At 35.5% G+C, this 22,811-nt stretch overlaps 1 protein-coding gene and 1 pseudogene across 1 annotated transcript in view; one reads left to right on the forward strand and one right to left on the reverse strand.

The window, feature by feature from the left end:
• Nucleotides 1-22,811, forward strand: part of CADM2 (cell adhesion molecule 2) — a gene marked incomplete at its 5' end in the record, with an annotated part of 504,333 nt that overhangs the window by 327,994 nt on the left and 153,528 nt on the right. Inside the window, one exon of the mRNA XM_006884441.1 lies at nucleotides 16,808-16,986. Coding sequence (XP_006884503.1) covers nucleotides 16,808-16,986 — 179 coding nt within the window. The remainder of the gene's footprint in view (nucleotides 1-16,807; nucleotides 16,987-22,811) is intronic.
• Nucleotides 20,350-22,386, reverse strand: LOC102843217 (annotated as a pseudogene).

Raw genomic sequence — 22,811 nt, forward strand, 5'->3', positions numbered from 1 at the left:
TTTTTTAATTATTTTTCATAATATTTATCAAAATTAGAGCTGATGTTATGCTGGTATTCTCTCGTACTACCTCCTTAAAAGTGATTTATACTGTACTTGTGCTATTTTGTTGTTAAGTGCTGTCTAATCAAAAACAATTCATAGCTGACCCTCCAGTGAGTTTTCAGAGGCACTAAATCACACAGAATGAAATTGTCTGTATTTCTTTCCCATGTAACAGGTCATGGTTTAAAATCATATGCCTTTGGATTGGCAGCATATCTCATCACTTGGCCAAAAAAGAACTCCCTTTTGTCTGTTATAATTCCATAAATATATTCTAAAAGTAAAATGTAATAATTAAAGTGAATTTGGAATCATTATAGTTATTTGAAACTATTTAAATTAAATATGAAATTTAGAAAATTGAAATTCTCTTAAAAAGCAGTAACTAAGTGAAACAAATTAATTTTTTTTTCCTGTACCATATGTGCTTGTTCATTGCGCCGTGCATTTTTATTCACTTTTCCAGATACAATCTCAGTCCTCAAAAGTGCTTTAATCTCAAAGACTGAGGGGGGAAAAATTGAAATATGAACAATGCCCTAAATTGTATAAACTATGAACACTTACAAATGGCTTCAATTACAATAGAAGTTTAGTGATTGATTATTACCTTAAAGGCCAACTCTTGCAAATTTAAAGTACTAGAAATACATTGATAGATATGTAGAAAGGAAGAAGTGGAGGGAAATAAAATTTAAAAGGCAGGAAAAAAAGAAAACAGCTTGTGGCCAGCATACATAATTAAATAAGAAGTGATAGAATTAATTACCAGAACTAGTGAAATTTATAAATAGAGGGAGAATATTAATAATTTTTTTAAAAAATAAAATTATAATAGCTATGCTACTATAGGGAGTAAATGACCTACAGCTCCAGTTCTAAGAGTTTTTCTCTTGGGTCAAAAATGTGCTGTTTTTTTTATCTGGGGGGTTGTGGTTTACTAGAAACTCATAGTCTCTATTTAGATGAATCTTTTTTAAAAATAGAATTCAAAATAATAACTTAGGAAATAAAAATATGGAGAAGAAGTGAGAGCTAAAAAGAGAGTAGAAAAAGCCACAATACAGCAGACAGAGCTTTTGTTTCCTTCTCTGTGTGTTTGTGTACTGCACAAGGTAGCAAAATGTTTCTACGTCTGGGACATGCCTTCACATGTTTGACATCAGGTGGCACCAGTTCTGTCAAAGTGGATTTGGGGGGACATTTAGAGGAACAGCATGCTAAGGCCTAATCATGCCACTTCCTCCATAACTATTCTCAAAAGGTTGTTCAAACTGATGAGCTCTAGCTCCCCACAAAATAAAATCAAATGCCGTGGAGACTATTCCATTAAACAGTACAGAATAGTTTGATCCTTTGAGAAGGACTTCATTCAGATGATTAAAACACATTGACAACATTTTAAGTCTAACATTTTAATTATTTTCAACACTTACTTATTTGGAACATTTAATTTCCCAGATAGCCAATACATGATGTACACTTTATACCATTTTTTTCCCAATATTATTGGTTTTAATACTAGATAAGAATGAAATGAGGTAGCAAAAGTCATTCACTCTTGGTGACACACTGTTTCACTAAAGTACTCGATCTTATAAGGTTAATTAGCACTATTTTATTGTGGCAACTACAATGAATTTTACAGTAATACTTTCATATGGAAATTAGAGTCTCATTATTGCAAAACACCCTTGATTTAAAAATGGTTTTCAGACATATAATTTACTTGAATTCTTGTAGCAATATTCTATAGTACCTAGGTGTCCTTATTATGTACACACATTAATAAAATATTAGATTCTTAGAAGCTTTGAATCTTAAGTTCATGATTTTAAAAAGATAAACAATTTTTCAAGGTCTAGCTAACTCTGACGTGGTTTACAGAAATTCCTAAAATAAAGTGGAAAAGTGTTTTCTTAAAGAGAAATATTATTTAAACTTTTTTAAAAAAATATAAAAATGACAGGCTTACAGCTTTGAGGGTTTAATGAAACCCCCAATTCTGCTATAGTCCTTGGACACTCATCCAACATGGAACAATATTCAATCTTAGGTCTAATAATTCAGCCCAAGAATAAACAAGCCTATAAATTGAACTGTTCCTTGGAGGCAAGGATTCTGAAGCTTTGTTTGACATACTTTGGGCATGTTGCAAGAGGGACCAGTGCTTGGAGAGGGACAACATTCTTGGGAGGGTTTGAGGGACAGCGCAGGAGAGGAGGACCCTCAAGATAGATTGATTCTGTGACTAGGATAATAAGGATAGGTGTTTCAGAAACAGTGAGCTTGGCAAAGGATAGAGCATGGTTCAGGGCTGTGATATATAGTGTCACTATGAGCCACAGGTGACGTGACAACACACAACAACAACAACATAAAGTGAACTACAACTCTGGGAAGATACTCACTCCTTGGAACAATCAACTATACAAGAACAAAAGGGCAGTATAAGTGGAACAGATACAATGTGGTAGTGGCCAAGTCTGACTTCCATCCCCTTCATAAGAGGTAACTGACTCCATCGATATTATCCATTCTACTAGAATTAGACCAAAAGCTGATTGTGAAATATCATCAACTACTCACATGCAAGTTCAAGCTAAAACTAAAGCTAAAGCTAAAGAATGTTAAATAGAATACATAGGAATATAAATTTGACCTTAAGTCTATTCCACCTGAATTTCAAAACTATCTTAATAACAAATTTGAGGCCTTGAACACTAATAAGTGAAGACAAGATAAAATCATCCATGAAAAATATAAAATGTCATTACAGACAGAGGAAGAAGAAAAGACCAAGATGAATATCAGAAGAGACACTGCATATTGCAACAAAGCACAGAGAAGCCAAAACAAAAGGAAGAAATAAAGAAGCTAAGCTGAACAGAAGATTTCAAAGGGAAGCATGGGAAGGCAAAGCAAAGTGTCAAAATGTGCAAAGAGCCGGAGTCAGAAAATCAAAGGGGCAAAACTCACTTGGCATGTTTTAAGCTGAAGGCATGGAGAAACAAATTCAAGCATCAAGCTGAAATACTGAAGAATGCTATGGGAAGAATATGAAATGTAATATTAAATTTAAATATTAAAAGTAGATGGAAGGAACGTACACAGTCACAATACCAAGAAGAACTAACACAGAAGAATTACATAAAATAATATATGATTAGGAGGAGGCCACGGTGATGAAGGAGGAAATTCAAGCTACTCTGATGGAAATGTCAAAAGACAAAGCCTCAGGAATTGACAGAGTATCAGTAGACATGTTTCAACAAATAGATCCTGCTCTGGACATGCTCACTAGGCTGTGTCAAAAAATCTGGAGAACAATTACTGGCAAACTAACTGGAAGAGATCTATATTTACTCCTATTAAAAAACTAATGATCTGACATAATGGGGGAATTATCAAACAATATAATCTACTTCCTAAACAATATGCCTCTGGAAACTCTATGAAATTTGATAAATGTTGATAGTTACAGAGGGGTTTCTGGTCTTTTGTTCAAAGGGTCACTATGAGTCGTGCTCAACTTGAAGGCAATCAACAATAACAACAACAACATTTCTAATATAAAACACAAGCAAAATCCTGTTGAAGATTATCCAAAAATGACTAGAACAGTATGTTGAAGAGAACTATCATAAATACAAGCTGGGTTTAATAGAGATTGCGGCACTAGAGACGTTCTTGCCAATGTCAGATGGAACTTGGCTGAAAGCAAAGAGTGCCAGAGCAACGTCTATTGATTCTTCGTTGACTATGCAAAGATATTTGACTGTGTAGATCACAATAAATTTTTACTAATCTTGAGGAGAATGGAAATCCTAGAGCACTTGTTTGTTCTCATGTGAAACTTACACTTGGACCAGGAGGCAACAGTCAGAATAAAGCAAGAAAATACTGCATGGTTCAAAATTAGGAAAGGAGTGCATCAGGGATGTGTCCTGCCTCCATAGCTTTTCAATCATATGTAGAACAGATAATATAGGAGGCTGGCCTCTATGAAGAGCAATGTGGCATCAGGATTGGAGGAAAACTCATCAACAACCTACATTATGCAGATGATACAACCGTGTTTGCTGAAACTGAAGAGGATCTGAAGCATTTGCTGCAGCAGGTCGAAGAACGAAGTTTTCAATATGAATTGAAGTTTAACATCAAGAAAACAAAGATTCTCACCACTGGGCCAATTGGAAGCACCATGACAATGGAGAACAAATTTAGGTTGTTAACAATTCAGCTTGCTCAGCTCCACAATCAACTCTCTTGGCAGTTAGGAAATCAGAAAATGAACTGCCTTGGGAAAGTATGCTGTCAGGGAACTTTCCAGAGTGATGAGGATCAATTATGTCAAGTTAGAGACTCAGTTACACCTGATCCTGGCCATGGTTTTCATAATTACTTGCTATACATAAGAGAGCTGGACAATAACTAAAGATGACAGAAGAAGGATTGATGCTATTGAGTTGTGGTGTGAGAGAAGAGTTTTGAACCTACTGTAGACTGCTAGGAGAACAAATATGTCTATCTTGGAGAGTATGAAACCAAGAAGCAAGAAGTTTGAAGCTCTGTCTCACATACTTTCGGCACGTGGCCAGGAGGGACTAGTCCTTCGAAAAGGACACCATGCTATGAAGGGGGGGAGGAACAACAAAGGAAAGGAAGACCCAAGATGAGATGAATTGACACAATAACTTGGATAATGGGTTTAGTTGGGTTGAAATCACTGAGATTAGCTTGGATAAGGTAGGGTTCAGAATTTTATATAGGGTTGCTATGAGTTGCAGTCAATTTGATGGCACATAATAATAACAACAATGAACAAATAGGTACACGATCAGACTGCAATTCAACCTGTTCCAGCACCTATTTCTATCAATCATTGGTTCCAATATATGTTGCAATTTAACCACAGACTTTAATCACTCACAGTTATGAGGTTTATTAGGGAAATAAGTTGTGGAGTGGGGAAAAGAAAAAAAAAATCATACAATGCAAGTCCTGTTTTATTCCAGCAATACCAAGACAGATTAAAAAGACACAGTTCCTTAACTAATGATGGTCCTGGTTCAGTTCAGCACAAATACACCTCTGGTTTTCTCAATCATTCAGTGTAATTTATGTCAGAGCAATTACAAGTCAGCTTTTCATTCAGTCATCCAAAGCAAAACGTTTAACTGTGGCCCATTCTTTATGATTCCTCTGGTAACACCTTGCCACAGTCTCTTCACAGCAGAGCCATAGCTTCTTGACAACAGTGCCTCATTCTCTTCACTCTCTCAGAATTTTTTCAGTCTCCCTTATAATGGTCCCACAGATGTTGATGATTTGCAAGATTATATGTCCATGGTTAAGGTAACCATGCCCCCAAAGTGGCTAACACAATGGCTAGAACAGCCAGTTTTCAAGGGTTTTTCTTAAACCACTGGCAACATTTGACAAAAGATAAAACTCAGGTAAGGTACTTTGTGGCATAGTTCATAATATGTTGTGCTGCTTCCCAGAAGACCTTATGTCTCCAGTGGTTAGAATGAATTAGTACTCCTGAGATCAATACCAGTAGCAGGTAGAGAGAACTATAGCTAGTTCCCTCCTTATGAGATTTAGAGGCTCTAAAAACCAGTGGCGTGTCAATATGAGTTGGAACCACCTTGATGGCAGTGAACGTGTTTTCGTGAAAACTCAGAGGCAGGAAGCAGTATACTAGAATGATTACCAGAACAATAATCATAGGAATAAAGTAGTAAAGAGATAGTTATATCATAGATATTGCAATGAATGTAATAAAACAAAATACATGTGGATGGTAGAATGGAAAATCAATTGTTCTGTACACTTTTACTCAAATTACCATTAATAAACAGTAATACTTTTTAAAGATGCCATGGATAATTTATACTTAATATACACATAAAATACATTTATCAATATATACATGAAGGATTGGATGCTCATCCAAGGTTTCTTAATCTTTTAAACAAGAATAAATATTCTGTTTACCAGAGAAAATAAATGTTAAGTACAGATAAGGCAAAGGTAATTGTTTTGCTTTAATACAAAGTCCTTGAGAGATTATCTTAAGCGAGATATTTGGGGCAGGGTTGAATATTTTACTTTCATGCTCAGATCTGTCACTTCTTCAGGATCATAGCAATCTTATCTTTGCCAGGGATAATCTCTTCTTTGTTGTGTTGTAAATTGGATGGAATTGTATATCGCAGCTTTGTAGTATGACCGCTTTGTTTCTCAAAAATCATTATAATAGTCATCAGTGAGCACTACCTTATCAGTAAAAAATAATACAGGATTTCACAGGCCCTCTCAAAAATGCTATTATTTTCAAGTCTTCTAAAGAGCACTTACTTCTTGCATATAGGTTATTTCCTGTTTCATCTACAAGCTTCTTCAATAAGAGGTAAGAAGTACCTTTAAAAAATCAGAATCAAGTAGCATATGCTAAGATTAATCGTAGCAGACAAGTTTCATTTTATTATTTGCTGTGGAGGTTTTAAATTTAACGATGGGGTTAATGTTGATGCGATTGTCACATCTAAATCTAGCCATTAATGTAATGAGACTGCTCTTACTTGCCGGATATGTTAGTGCAATAATTGATTTTTGGAATTTACATGAGTAGATAAACTCAGAATCACGGTTGCAACTTGTAATTTATTGGAATAAGTAGGCTTGAATTTCCTACTCAAAATTGGCTTCATTTATTACTACAATAAAATGCTTTTGACCCTGTCAAAGTACTTATGGTAATGCTTGATTAGAAACTTGCTTTGTTGAGCTTTACTACAAGAAAGGCTCAGATTCTCACAGGCTGCAAATAGAAAACAAAATGAGCAAACAAACAAAAATCTCATCACTTTTCATTTAAAAGAACTGTGTACATATGGGAAATGTCATCTTCGTGCTGAGCAAAGACAAACTCGTAATGATTATAAGGGTAAAGAAAGAAACTGAAGAACACATCCAGAACCCATTAAAAGCAGAGGGATTGGAAGCCAATGAGGAGGAAGTTTTAAAAAATATCTTGCTGCTTGTCTCACACATGCACAATTGTACATACTGATACTGATTAAATCATTCAATGAAAGCAAATGGGGCAGGTTTAAAGCACAGTATTAAAAAATCGGTCTCTATTTACTTTTTAAACATCATCTTCATTGGGATGATTCCTTTAAACTTCTATTTTCTGTTTAAATGTATCTTACACATTTGAAAAATAAAAATTCTACAAACCATAAGTAATTGAAATGTAAAATAAAGCCATTTTGATGTATGATCATGCTACCCATATCTAGACATGTTGCTTGGTGCCAATCATGAGCCCACTGTTCCAAATCCTGTGCCAAACCATCCCTTCAGGGTCTACTTCTTCCCACTGGCCCTCTACCAAGTATGATATCCTTTTCCAGGAACTGAAACCTCCTAAAAACATATACAAACCATATGAGTCCAAGTCTCCTGATCCTTGTTCTAAGGAGCGTTCTGATTACGCTTCTACTAAAACGGATTTATTTGTTCTTCTGGCAATCTATGTTGTATTTAATATTCTTCTTTGACATCAAAATTAAAAGATCAGAACTGCTAATTCACAGACATAATATCTTCAGTGTTCTTTATTTATTGTCTAGTTTTCACATTCAAACGAGGCATTGACAAATACCATAGCTTGGATCAGGAATACCTTAGTCCTCAGACTTTTTTGCAGTTGATTTTGTTGTTACACTTCTTCAATATTTACAAGAAAGATCAGTAATAAAGACTGGGGGAAAATCCAGTGGAGTTTACAAAAGAGTCTTTCATGAAAGCCAAGAAAGGAAAGTATCTTAAAGGAAGCTTAGCTTCATCACACACTGCCATGAGATGAGAGGATTCAGCTTTAAAAGATTTCCTAGTTTTTGCTTAATGGATCTTTTAATAAAAGCTGATCACCACACATATTCTTCCACAGGATCCTTGACTGAAGGAGTTTGAGCACCAACCTTTCTGCAGTAAATTGCTTTGAATCACACATGATCAAAACCAAATGAAACTTCTTGCTATCATGTTGCTTCTGTCTCCTAGTGAGATTGTAGGACAGTGTGAAACTGTCTCACTGGGATCCCAAGACTATAAATCTCTGAGGAAGAGAACTGCCTCTCATTTCTCCCATATAACACCTGATGGTTTTGGTATGCTAACCTTTTAATCATCAGTTAAATATATTAACAACAGAGCCTATGTTTTTGTTTTATGTGTCTGTGCTAGTGACCCTATGATGGCTTTGAACCCTGCCATATCTTGTGCCATCTCACTGGCTCAAACTTGCTGACCCCATTTTCACCTACGATGTAAATCCTTCTTACTGAGAGTCTCCATCTCTTATGCTGATCTTCTACCTTTCCAAACTGATGTCCTTCTCCAAGGACTGGCCCCTCCTAACAACATGATCAAAGTCTGTGAGATGAAGTTTCACAATTCTTGCCTCCAAGGAGCACTTGGTTTTCACTTTCTCCAAAACAGACCTGTTTGTTCCCTTAGCAGTTTATGGGATAGTCACAGCTTTTCTCCAACACCACCTCATAAAGGCAATAATTCTTTTTTTTTCCTGTCATCTTTAGACATTGTCTACTTTTCAGATGTATAGCAAGTAATTAAGAAGACCATGGCTTGGATCATGATCACCTTAGTCTTCAAAAATAATGAGAATTTCTTGACAGTAGACTTCACCAGTGTGACTTGTCTTTTGATTTTTTTCACTACTGGAACCAAGGCTGTAGATTGTACACCCAAAAAGATGAAAACAGCCCCTGAATCAATAAAGAAGGAAAGCTGGTAAAATAGAAGATGGAGATTATCTGGTGAAAGGCAAGCAATGAAATCCATAGCCGAGGAAGGGGGATTACCTTTTGTTAGGGAGAAGGACACTTTTATCAAAACTTCACACTTTATGATTTTCTTCAGTTGAGAATAAGTGCAGAAAGGAAGAAGTTTTAAAAAAAGAAGAGAATACTGAAATTGATAATCTGAGAGTAACAAAGTTAATTTATTAATCCTAACAATTAAAGATGGAACTCTTGTGGACAAATGGTATGGAATTTCTGTGATGTGACAACCCAAAATCAGATGGTTCAAATTGCTCAGTCGCTCCACAGAAGAAAGATGAGTAATCGCTTCCTGTGTGCTTTCGTGGTTTATAGGTGTGGAAAATCTGCTGGACAGACAGATAACAACACGGTCTTTAAATTAATAATCACACATTTCAAATGTTCACTTGAAAATTGCCCATTAATTCTACAGTTGGTTCTTATTGTTTTTATTTAAAAGAAAATGTTTCTTTTATACTAGTCTAATCTGCGTTATGCAGATGACACAAAGCTACTTGCTGAAACAGAGGAGGATGTGAAGCACCTGCTGCAGAGGGTCAAGGACTGCAGCCTCCAATATAGATTGAGGTTCAATGTCAAGAAGACAAAAATTCTCACCACTGGACCAATTGGCAGCATCAGGATGGATGGTAAAGAGATTGAGATTGTTCACAGCTTTAGTTTGCTTGGCTCCACAGTCAACATTCTTGGCACCAGTAGCCACGAAATTAAAAGGCACATTGCCATGGGAAAGTCTACTGTTTGAGACCTCTCCAAAGTACTAAAGAGCAATGGTGTCTCTCTGGAGACTAAGGTGTGTTTGATACAGGCCATGGTCTTCACAATCACTTTTATGCATCAGAGAGTTAGACATTGACCAAGGAGGATAGAAGGAGAATTGATGCCTTTGAGCTGTGGTGCTAGAGAAGAGTATTGAGAGTATCATGGACTGCTAGGAAAACAAATAGATTCATCCTGGAAAGGGTTAAACCAGGTGGCTCCTTGGAGGCAAGGATTCTGAGGCTCTGTCTAACGTATTTTGGACATGTTGTGAGGAGAGACTGGACCTTGGAGAAGGACATCATGCTTAGGAGGATGGAGGGACAGCACAGGAGGGGAAGGCCCTCTATGAGATGGATTGATTCAGTGACTAGGATAATTGGGATGGGAGTGTCAGAGACAGTGCGATTGGCACAGGACAGAGCAGAGTTTAGGGATGTTGTACATAGGGTGGCTATGAGTTGCAAGTGACTCGATGTCACATAACAACAACAACAACTTATAAAGTTTGTATACATTGTTTTTCTTACCATATCTTTTCCATTTTCTTTCTCCATATTTCCCTCAACCCATCAAATTTTGTGACCCTATGATTAACCCTCCTGCCTCCTCACCACTTTGCTCTCACTCTGCTCCCCTTGAATCCTCGTATCTCCCAAGTTAGGTGGTGATTTACAAAATTATTGCTTCTGCATGCTGCATAATATTCCCTCATGCAGATATACCATAGTTACTCAATCCGTTCAATTTTGGTGGGACTTTTGGACTGTTTCCATGATGAATAATATTGTTATGAACATTTGGTGTACAAGTCTCTGTGCTTCAGTTTTCTTTTTCTCTGGGTGTATTCCAAGCAGTGGAATAGCTGGGTTTTATGGAATTTCTGCGTTCAGATTTTTTGAGGGAATGCCAAACTGCCTTCCAAAGTTGTTGTACCATTTTACAATCCTACCAACAGTGTGTAAGAATTCCTATCTCTCCATATCCTCTCCAACATTTATTACTTGCTGCCCTGTTAAACTTAAAGAGCTCCTTTTTAGGTGCTTGTTATTGTTGTGTACTGTCAGATTGGAATCAACTCATAACTGACCCTCCAGTGAGTTTTTAATAGGTAGTAAATAGCACAGGAGGAAAGCACCTATCTCCCATTTTGAACTGGTGAATTTGAACCATGTACTGTTGAGTTGGTAGTGAAATATTTTTTTACCACTAAACCACTAGAGCTCCTTTGTATGTGTGTGATAATAAAACAGAGATTTAATGTTGCAGATTTGGAAAATTATAAATTTCATTTCAAATGGAAGACTACCACCTTTCAATTATTTATTACTTTTTTATGCTAGCTCTCCAGAATGATTAGATATTAATGTTCTCACTACAGAGTGGCAAACTTTTATCTTCTCAGTCTCATGGTATTTTCTCTTCCCTCTTATTCCTGGTATCTAACATCTACTTTTTTTTAAAGCCATAACAAATAGGAACTGTAGACTAAACTACTTTTAAAATTCTCTCCTTTGGATTCCTGAACAGCAGGGAAGATTGTTATGCACTTGTAGCAAGAAACTCAATCATTTTGGGGTTCTAATTAGAGAAAGCCTAAGGGCCCTCTTTATTAAGATGAATCACAAATTACCATGACTTGCTAAGCCACTTAATATTTTTATGGTGATGTTAAGGAGCTTGAACATTTTAAATATTAATTGAGAGTATGTGTAGGCCATTTTTAATATATTCATAAACTTTAACCTCGATTTCATTATTATTCCATTTAAGGATGCTAACTCTTTTCACCACCTTGAAGAAGCCAAATAAAGTAGGCTCAATAAATGCCACAGTGTTTAAGGCCAGTAGTGATTTATACCACTGACTCATCCACCTGCTACCACTTTTGTAATTTTCTACTTATTACTTCGTAAAATAGAGAAATATTTTAGGACAAAATAGTATTCTGAATACAAAATAGAAAATGAAATAATTTGTCTAAATCACTAACTACATTTTATATACATAATTTAAAGATAACTAAAAATGGATTAAAGCTCAATATCAAGGAAACAAAGATTCTCACCAGTGGGCAGAATGGAAGCATCATGATAGATGGTGGAGAAATTGAGATTGTAAACAGCTTTAGTTTGCTTAACTCCACTATCAACACTCTTGGAAACAGGAGCCAGCAAATTAAAAGACTAATTACATTTGGAAAGTCTGTTGTCAGAGACTTTTCCAAAGTACTGAAGAGCAGCAGTGTCAGTCTGGAGACTCAGGTGTGCATTATATAGGCCATGGTCTTTGCAATTACTTGCTGTGCATCAGATATGTGGACAATTTACTAGGGATGATAGAAGGAGACTTGATGCCTTTGATTTGTGGTGTTGAAGAAGACTGTTGAATATACCATGGACTGCTAGAAGAAAAAACAGATTCATCCTAGAAAGGGTTAAGCCAGGCAGCACCTTGGAGGCAAGGAATCTTAAGCTTCATCTGACATACTTTGGACATGTTGAAAGGAGGGACCAGTCCTTAGAGAGGGGCATCATGCTTGGGGGTGTGTGGAGGCACAGCGTAAAAGAGGAAGACTTTCTAAGAGATGGATTGATTTAGTGACTGGTGTAATGGGGGGTGAGTGTGTCAGAGACATTAAGGTTGGCACAGGATAGAGCAGGGTTTAGGGCTGTTGTATATAGGGTCGCTAAGAGTTGCAGGCGTCTTGATAGCACATAACGACAATATATTTAAAATATATGTTTACAGAAGACACATGCTTCAAAATGTGTCTTTAAGGTTATAATAACTACTAGAATAGTACATTTCATTCCTCTCTTTGCTAACCTTCCACCATTCCAAGCATAATATCTTTCCCCATAATATATAATATTTCCCCAAAATAATATCCTTCTAGCCACTGCTAGAACATAGAAATTATTGAAATATGTTACTAAAATCACATGCAAGGAAAATCTTGTTCAAAATTATCCTAAGACAATTATAACAGTACATTTACAGAGAACTGCCAGGAATACAAGCTAGATTTAGAAGAGGCCATAGCACTAGGGATATCATTGCTAATGTCAGATGGGTTATGGCTGAACGTATAGAGAACCAGAAGGATATCTATCTGTGTTTAATTAGCTATGCAAAGGAATTTGGCTGTGTGGATCACAACAAATTGTGACTAATATGGAGAAGAATGGGGCTCCCAGAACATCTGACTGTGCTCATGCAAATCCTACACCTACACCAGGAAGCTGTTAGGTGAATAGAGAAAGGGAACACCACATGGTTTAAAATCAAGAAAAGAGTGGATCAGGGTTTATTCTCTTTCCATACCTTTTCATTCTATATGTGGAACAGGTCATTCAGGAAGCTGGACTTTATGAAGAAGAAGGTGACATCAGGATTGGAGGAAGAGTCATCAATAAATTGTTATTTAGTCAACACAGCATTGCTCCGCAAAACTGAGAAGGACTTGAAGCCATTGCTGCAGAATGTCAAAGACTGCAGCCTTCAATATGAATTGCATCATAATATGAAGAAAACAAAGATTATCACTACCAGGTGATAATATTATGATATATAGAGAAAGGATTAAAGTTGTTAATGATTTCATCTTGCTTGGATCTGCTATCAATACTTTTGGCTCCTTCATTCAAGAATTGAACGATAAGATGTACTGGAAAAATTTGCTTATCAAGGATCTCTCCAGAGTACTAAAGATCAACAATGTCAATTTAGAGACTAAGGTGCACATGATGGTCTTCTCAGTTGCTTGTTATTCATCTGAGAGCTGGTCAGTGAATAAGGATGGCAGAAGAAGAATTGATGCCTTTGAGTTATGGTGCTGGAGAAGAGTATTGAACATACTGTAGACTGCCAAGAGAACAAATGGGTCTTTCCTGGAGAGGCCAGAATGAGCCAGCCCTTTGAAGGCAAGGATTTTAAAGCACCTTTTCACATGAAAAGTTTTTCCAGGAAGGGCTATTCCTTGGAGAAGGACATTACACTTGGAAAGGTAGAGGATCAGCCCAAGAGACTCTAGATGAGATGGATTAACACAGTGACGGTGGAAATGGGGTCAAATGTATTGGAAAAGGTTGGGTTGGTTTAGAGTAAGGCAAGATTCAGAGCGATTTTTCATAGGGTCACTATGAGTTGTAGTTGACTCAAAGGCACGTAACAACAACAGCATGCCCAAAGTATGTGAGATGAAGTTTCTCGATACTTGCCTTCCAAGAGCATTTTTAAATTTTTTAAATTTTATTTTATTATTTGGTGTGTATGTACCACCAAATTGGATCTGACTGGTACAGGAAGAGATTGTCCCTTCTACTCCAGCAGAGCATCTGGTGGATTCAAACTGCGTGTCTCTGGGATTCAAAGAGCTTTCTTGTTGCACTTTCTCCAAGATACATCTATTTGTTCTTTTGACAGTACAAGGGATATTCAACATTCTTCTCCACCACCACAATTCAAAGGCATCTGTTCTTTTGTCATCCTTATTCATTGTTTAGCTCTCAGATGCATAGCAAGTGACCATAAAGACTGTATTCAAATGTTTCAGGGATATTAAAAATAGTACAGAACAGAACAAAGTTCAGATATATTGTTCAAAGAATTTCTACAAGTCCTACTTGACTCACCTGCATTCAACAATAACAACAAAATAGTACGTCTACTATAAAGGACCACTTCAAAATACCAAAAAGCCAGGAGGCAAGTTTAAAGACTAGAGTCTGATGAAAACTGTGGTATTTAAAGTTATTTCCTATGCTTCTAAAAATTGAACAATGAATAAGGATAACAGAGGAAGAATTGATGCTTTTGTGATGTTGGAGAAGAGTCCTGAAAATCTTGTAGACTGTCAAAAGAACAAAGAAATAAAGGGACACTTTTGTTTCATGTAATTTAAGCATGATGTCAGGAGAGACAAATCCTTAAAAAATGAAATAAATCATGCTAGGAAGGATGGAGATCAGATAAACAGAGGAAAAGCCTCAGCGACAGGGATTGGCACATTACTGTAATCATGGGCTCAAGGATGTTGGAAACTGTAATGATGGCAAAAGATAGAGTAAGGTTCAACTCTCTTGTTCATAGGGTTTTGATGAATTGTAGCTGACCTAACAACAAAAAAATCACAAAATTATACACATGAGGCAAGAAAAGTCATATGTTTTGATTTTGAGATCTAATTTGAAATACGAAAACTGCTGTTGTTAGGTATTGAGTTTGTTCTAAAAATGGCTACCTGTCTCACAGCTATGTGTTCTTAAACATTCTAACTTATCAATAAAGTAACATTTTAAAATATTTTATAGATTTTAAATATTTTATTGAGAAATCTTCTGAAATTCAGTTTATTCTTATTATGGTTTTTCTTTACCCCTGTGTTGCTTTTTGACATATTTCTCCTACATGCAAAAAGTTATGGTTTTGTTGTAGTTGAATTGCCTTTTGGAAAGACTAAAGGATATCTGTTACAAGACTATTACCAGGATTAAATTTAAAGCAAGAATTAAGAAAGTCAAGTAGCAATTAGCAGAAGGAAAACATGGGGAGCAAATAGAAAAGCATTAATAGTTTTACCTTTTAAAAATGTTATAGAATTGAATTGTCCAGTATGACTGAGTGACACGTATTATTACATATTTGTAATATATTTTATCTAATTCATTTTTTCTTCCACTCACATAGCGTTCATTCAGAAAATTCAAGGGTATAGTTGTGACAAAACAGGGTTGTTGTTTCCCCACCTTCTTTGATTTCTCTATATGTACTACTTATATTGAATATTTACTTTGTTATACTGTCAGTATGTTTTCTTTCACACCCTTGACAATATTTAATGTTATCAGGTGAAAAGGTTGCGTGTGTGTGTGTGTGTGTGTGTGTGTGTGTGTGTGTGTGTAAGAGATAGAAAAAGGTTTAGTCTTACGTGGAATGTGATAGTTATAGGCATCATTTATCAAGATCTATGTCCATGGTCTTTGCTATCACTTGTTATGCATCAGAGAGTTGGACAATGACCAAGGAGGATAGAAGGAGAATTGATGCCTTTGAGCTGTGGTGCTGGAGAAGAGTATTGAGAATACCATGGACTGCTAGGAAAACAAACAGATTTGTCCTGGAAAGGGTTAAACCGGGTGGCTCCTTGGAGGCAAGGATTCTGAGGCTCCGTCTAACATACTTTGGACATGTTGTGAGGAGAGACTGGTCCTTAGAGAGGGACATCATGCTTGGGAGGGTGGAGGGACAGCGCAGGAGAGGAAGGCCCTCTATGAGGTGGATAGATTCAATAACTGGGGTAATCGTGATGGGTGTGTTGGAGATAGTGCAATTGGCACAGGATAGAGCAGAGTTTAAGGTTGTTGTACATAGGGTCCCTATGAGTCACAAGCGACTGGACGACACATAACAACAAGTTCTAGTTTTATTTACAGTATCAGAATTTGAATATTTCATTGATAAACTTTATACTTACATATTATTTTTAAAAAACACTCAGCCAAGTTTTCTGATATAGATCATGAATAATATTTTAAATACTCATATAATAACTATCATGAAAAACAAAAGCAGGAGTACCTTATTAATAAAAGAAAAAGAATAGAAAAACATTTGAGACACAAATTTTATGAATTGTTTTACTGAAATAAAACTGTTAGGAAATATCGTTAAAGAAATGAAAAAACAAGAAAACTAAGAGGAGGAAAGTTCAAGTAAATTTGGCAAAATTATTTCTCAACTGTGGCCACATATGAGTGTAATTCCAGGTATATTGGAGAATATGACTCCAATGGGGCAGAAGTACTCCACAGAGAGGAACCAGCCACAAGTGACTATCAACAGGACCTAAGATGTTGGAAAAGAAGTAGTATGGCTGTAACAGAATTATCACAAATCATTTTTAAGAAGTCAAATAATTAATGAATTAGAATAGAATGAAATTGTTTTTGCCATGTTTCCAACTTTTTTAAACTGGGTATGTGATGGTGCTTTTTTACTTTCTTAAAGATGTTAACATTTGCTTATGCACAAATACATGTGATATAGTAATTGCTCAATTAACTTAATTCACAGAATGTGAACGCTTTCTTATCTATATGCACGTTTGAATCCAATAGGCCAGAACCTGTTTTGTGGACAAAGGATGGAGGAGAATTACCAGATCCTGACCGAATGGTTGTGAGTGGTAGAGAGTTAAACATTCTTTTCTTGAACAAAACGGATAATGGTACATATCGATGTGAAGCGACAAACACCATTGGTCAAAGCAGCGCAGAGTACGTTCTCATTGTACATGGTGAGTACTTTTCTGAAAATAGTATACAAAAAATAATGACTGATCTGAAAAATTTTATTTGACGAAATTATTTAAAATACGAAGCAAAATCCAACAGACTTCCTAGTTTGGTTTTCTTTTTCTTTTAGAAGAACTCTTCATATATGTAACTATCTCCAAGATTCTTAATTAATACGGTTCATCAATCCAGGCTAATAAAATTGCAACATCTACTAAAGAAATTAATATTTCTGTGAAGGTTCTTTTAATTTTAAATTCATTTGTATGATTCTTAGTGACCACTAGTGTATTAAAGGGTATTTTCTAATTTTATAAGTCAGATCTTTTAATTCATTTTGTGAGTAATAAAAATACTTCCATTGTTTACTTTGCTCACATTATTATAAAATAGACTTTATCATTAATATAATTTTTCCCAAAGAATCATGTTACTCACTGAAATATACAAAGATAAGGTATAGAATACTACAAATGATATTCATTTTTATGAGTAATAATTTAAAACTCACAGACAAATAATTTTTTAAATCATTTTTTGATATTGTAGGTATATATAAGAAAGACGAAAATACCAATGCATATGTGTGAAAAGAATAACTGTAACCCAGCTTTGAAATATCACATTTAGTTTTTGACAGGATGATATTACCATAGGGTTAAATGATGATAAATTATGATATTGTGGTTACTAACACTAGGCAGGCTAAAATATTATAAGAATTCTTTGAGTGTATTTTATAATCCTGGGTGCATTTTAATCCATAAACTTTAGAAGCAATGATTAATTTAATCCTTTCCATATATCTGACCAAGGGAACATTTTATGAAGCTTCTATTGTGTTCTGCATTTCATTGTAGTGTTTTGACTTAGTGGTGAGATTCCTTGAGTTGGTTGCATTCAGAATGAACTAAATGCTACTTGTATCATTCTCACACTTGTTGCTATGTGTGAGCCGTTATTGGAACCACTGTCAAATATCTTGTTTGGGACCATCTTCTTTTTTCCTATTCTTTTTGCAAAATTTTTACTCAGTCAAGCATGATGTCTTTCTCCTGTAAGGAGAGATCTCTGGCAACAAGTCCTAAGTACATAAAATAGAAGACTCATCATTATCTCTTTATAATAATATTCTGGTTATAATTCTTCCAAGATAACTTTAAACATTCTTCTCATAATATATGATTGTTGTTGTGTGCCACCTACTATTTTTGTCAAGACTATAGTTCATTGACATCAATTCTTCTTCAATCTTATTTTTGTTCAAATTTTGTATGACTATAAGAAATTGAACTATATACCATGCGTGCGTTAAGTTCACCTTAGTCCTTCAAATAACATTATTTCTTTAAAACACTTTACGGTCTTTTGCAACAGTTTTGAACCCAATACACAACATTGTTGCCTTTCTGACAGTTGCTTCCATAAGTGGCAATTATGGACCTAAGTACAATAATTTCCTGACAATCTAAAACCTATTGGTTTATTGGTCCAGTTGTGAGATATTTTTTTTTCTTTTGAGGTATGATCAATAAGAAGGTTATAGTCTTTAATCTTCCGTAATATGCACTTGAAAGTCCTCTTTGCTTTCAGCAAGTAAGGTTGTGATGTCTACATAACACAGGTTGTTAATGAGGCTTCCTCCAACCTGATGCCAGATTCCACTCCATGTATTTCAAGCTCTTAAGTGTTTGTTTAGTATATAGATTTTATAAACCTTGTGAAAGAGTAAAATGCTAACACATATTTTTTCCTGATTGTACCATGCAATGGCTTTTTAGGAATAATCATCTCTTGACCTATTTACAAGTTCAAAATGAAAAAAATTTAAGTGTTCTAGAATTCTTGTTTTAACAATGTTATATACATAATTTGCTATTATCTACACAGTCTAATAATGCCTTTGTATTCTAGTTTTCTTTAGCAAAAGTCTATATGAAATCAACAATAATAGTTATTGTTCCAAGTCAACTTTTGAGTCCAGCTTAGACTCAGGAGTTCAAGTAGTTCCTTTGCAATATACTATTGCAAACATTATTGTATTGTCTTCAGCAAGATTTTCCTTGGATGTGATATTAAATATATAATTTAAAAATATGTGCATGTTATTGGATCACATTCACTGGTATAGTAAATTAGTTAGGTATCTTTCTTGCCAATTCCTTGGCACAGAAAATGAACAGTTCCAACCTTGTACACACTTATTGATCTATGTCAGATAGTATTTGGACCATTTTCTCAGTTTTCACTAAAGCCATCAGTGAAGTTCTGAATTTTTCCTGAAATTCTTTCAGGCACTTTTTTTTACTGTATCTTATACTCTAAATTTTATTTAATTCTTTCTATACCATTCAATTTTTAACCCAAAGAGTTATTCAGCGTTGCAATTTGAGGCTTTAAATTTTTCTTCAGTCATTTGTTTTCGAAATCTCTGGTTTCTTCTTTCTTGGTTTCCTAATTTCAAGTCTTTTAACATTTTGTTAACATAATACTTCCTTTTTTAGCCAACTTATGAAATTCTGCATTTAATTATTTTATAGTCTCTTCTAAGATCTATTTTGATCTTCTCTTCCTCTTTCCTGTATTTTTAATGACTTCTTGCTCTCTCTATTTTTGCTCAATTACAAAATAGTTGTATTTGAGTTTTATAAAGCATCAAATATAAGTAACTTGAAACTGTAAGAATACACAAAAGTTGGTTCCTTACATAGACATCCCAGGCAATGAAAACTGAAAATTTTAGTAAATTAACATTGTTTTACTGTAATATACATAGTCTCAGTTATTTAAAAACAGGTTTTTATATATAACATTTTCTTCTTAAATCTGTTTCAGTGAGAAGATAAACATGGTTAGATCTAGTCTATATTTTTCCTTCTAATAGGAAATAAAGACTTACTATCTGGGGCTTCGCCTGACATACTTTGGACATTAAAGAGAGACAGGTCTTTAGAGAGGGACATCATGCTGGGCAGAGTGGAGGGACAGCACAGGAGGGGAAGACCCTCTATGAGGTGGATTGATTCAGTGACTGGGTCACTCGGGATGGGTGTGTCAGAGGCAATGAGATTGGCACAGGATACAGCAAGGTTTAGGGCTGTTGTACATAGGGTCGCTATGAGTCACAAACGACTCAACGGCACATAACAAAACAACATCACCTTTACTAAACCACAATATTTTTAAACTATTAAATGATACCTAAAGGTCATATAATTAAAAAGCAACATGTTTTGCATTTAGGTACAAATTTTGTTCAACGAATTTTTAACTATGTTCCTGCTTTCAGCATGGCATGCTATATTCATTTCTTTTTTTTTCCTTTGCTATATTTATTTCTAATAATTCTAGCAAAGTGAATGCTTTCACAGGTAGCAGAGCCATTTCCACATGATTGGTGTGAATATTTTTCCTCTTTCTATATGTATCTTCTTCAAACTACGTTTGTCTAATTTTTTCCTCCAATTTCTTTCTTCTTCATTAATGCTAGAATGATTCGAAGGACATTCTTCATCTGAATTAACTATAAGCTCTTGTGCTATAATTACAGAAGCCTGGGCTCATCATCACTACCCTTGGTTATGATTTTGGTAGTGTCTTCAGCTGGTTTGGATCCCACTTTTCTGAGGCTCAATAACCACTTCAAATTCAATATCCCTTTTTAGATCTTTACTGTGAAGAAGATTAATGGACAAAATATAGTCCTGAAGGAACTGTCATTTCTAATTCCAAATTCTGGCAACTTCTTGTGATTATTAGCTTCTTTCTCTCCCTCTTCTGAAGACATGAGAATTGTCCCTTTCCTATATTCAGTCTGTACATCTGGTGCTACTATAGCAAATTTTTCTTTTGCTGTCTTATCTTGTATTGTGAGAATAGTCATTTTACAGACATTCAGACGGTCACCGCTGGCTTACTGGTATGTACATAGCAGTTCTGGCTAGGAGAATTTGGTGCACAACATACAAAAAGCTAGGGGAGCTCTGGTGGCCTAGTGGCAAGAAGCTGCAACTACAATCCCAGAGGTGCACAGTTCGAATCCACCAGATGCTCTGCCGGGGAAGGAGGGGCAATCTCCTCCTGTACCAGTCAGATCTGATTTGATGGTACACACACCCAAAAATAATAAAATAAAAAAAATATTTTAAAAAAATACAAAAAGCTTCTTTCTTGGATTTGGTAGCTTGTTTTAAAAAAATGTTCTATATTACTCTATCTTTTCTGAGAAATTCTTTAATATTTCCAATATTTTAAACCCAGAAATTACTGAATTAGTAGTAGCAACAGAAGGACTGATGTTCACTGCCATTACTTTTATAGCAAATCAGCTCTGCATGTTCATACTGAAGATATGTATTATGAAGTTTGCAGCATAGGTGGCAAACGGGTCATCCTTGTCCCAGATGAGCTCAACTCCAGCCCCTTTTCCTTTAAACTCTCAGAGTTTCAATGTTTGGGGGAGGAGGAGACCTTGAATAGTTAATTACAGCTATAACTTGTCTTTCTGATCTAATGGAGTTTCATTTTGTTGATCAGATAGATTGATTTCTTCCCTTTCACTTTGTACTTCAGCCTACTACAGTGGAACTACAGATTTTCTTTTTCTCCATAGTTTGTCCTTAGCCAATAGATACCAGATATCGTCTTTGGAAATCTTTATAAGAAAGTTTGACTGGGCCTTAGCCAGTTGACTTAGCCTATTCCTTAGTGAAAAATATGTTTAATGCCACCTTTTTAATTTGACAGACTGGCTCTGGCTTCAGGGTCATTCTGTCAGGAGATACTTCTTGATCTGTATCTTCTTCTCCAAACAACTGGTTGAACAAGTATTTTGCCCAAAGGATGTAATAAGTAGGTTCTGAAGCTGTATTGTAAATCATACAGCCAGGAAAAGTTATCTGTGTTGGTTTAGAGTGACATTCACAACACTCAGTTATACCCTTTTTTTTATAATAGTTACTAGTCCAAGATAACCAGCAGTTCTACTCTCAATAAGAGGCATATCAGTAGCCAGATACACTCTATTTATATGGTTTCAGGCAGCTGTGTTATCTAAAGCATTCATAACTGAAATGAAAAGTTGGGAAAATTCCACATTACAGTCAGGGCTCACGATGCTGTTATGATAGGCTGTGATGTCAGCTTGCAGGTTAAACTGCATTGTACTTTCTTAGGCAGCCCGTACTTTTGATCTTCCAGATTTATCATGAAACAAAAACTACCTATTGAGGTTTTGGACATCAATAGTAACCAGATTCATTGATTAGATTGATGTGGGAGAAGCCATTCTGGATGAGGTTCTTGAGGAGCTTACTGCCAATGCCACTCACACTCACCACCAGAACCTGGCCCCTGCAATGGCTTCAGTCAAGTCCTTGGTGCAGTCCCTGTGAAGGTGTCATGGTGAGGCTACCAGAATTGGTGGCAGAGACCCCTTTAGCTCTCTTCATATGTGATAAATAATCTCTTCTTGAGATAGTCTCTAAATTCAGTAGGATATACTCAAGATAATATGTTAGCTCTTGTTTGCTTGTCACTTTATTCAGCTTCACCTTGAATTTATGTATTAGTAATGATAATATGTTCTGCAGACAGCCCCTTATTGAGGATACTGAAGTACTGTCACATTCCATTTTTCCCCCCTGTGCCTGCCCTCTGTTCAATGAAGTTCAAGTGTATATTCAACACATATGTGGCTGAGAAATGTCTCTCTAATGAGTAAATTATTGATCTTTCATGGTATCTTCTGTCATTTCTATAACCAGGGCTTTATTTTTCAGGTCCTGATCTTTCTTTATTTTCAAGCTTCAGTCCAATCACAAGTAAT

This window comes from Elephantulus edwardii, unplaced genomic scaffold, assembly GCF_000299155.1.
Source record: "Elephantulus edwardii isolate Elephantulus edwardi_28Jun2011 unplaced genomic scaffold, EleEdw1.0 scaffold00034, whole genome shotgun sequence".
Taxonomy (NCBI): domain Eukaryota; kingdom Metazoa; phylum Chordata; class Mammalia; order Macroscelidea; family Macroscelididae; genus Elephantulus; species Elephantulus edwardii.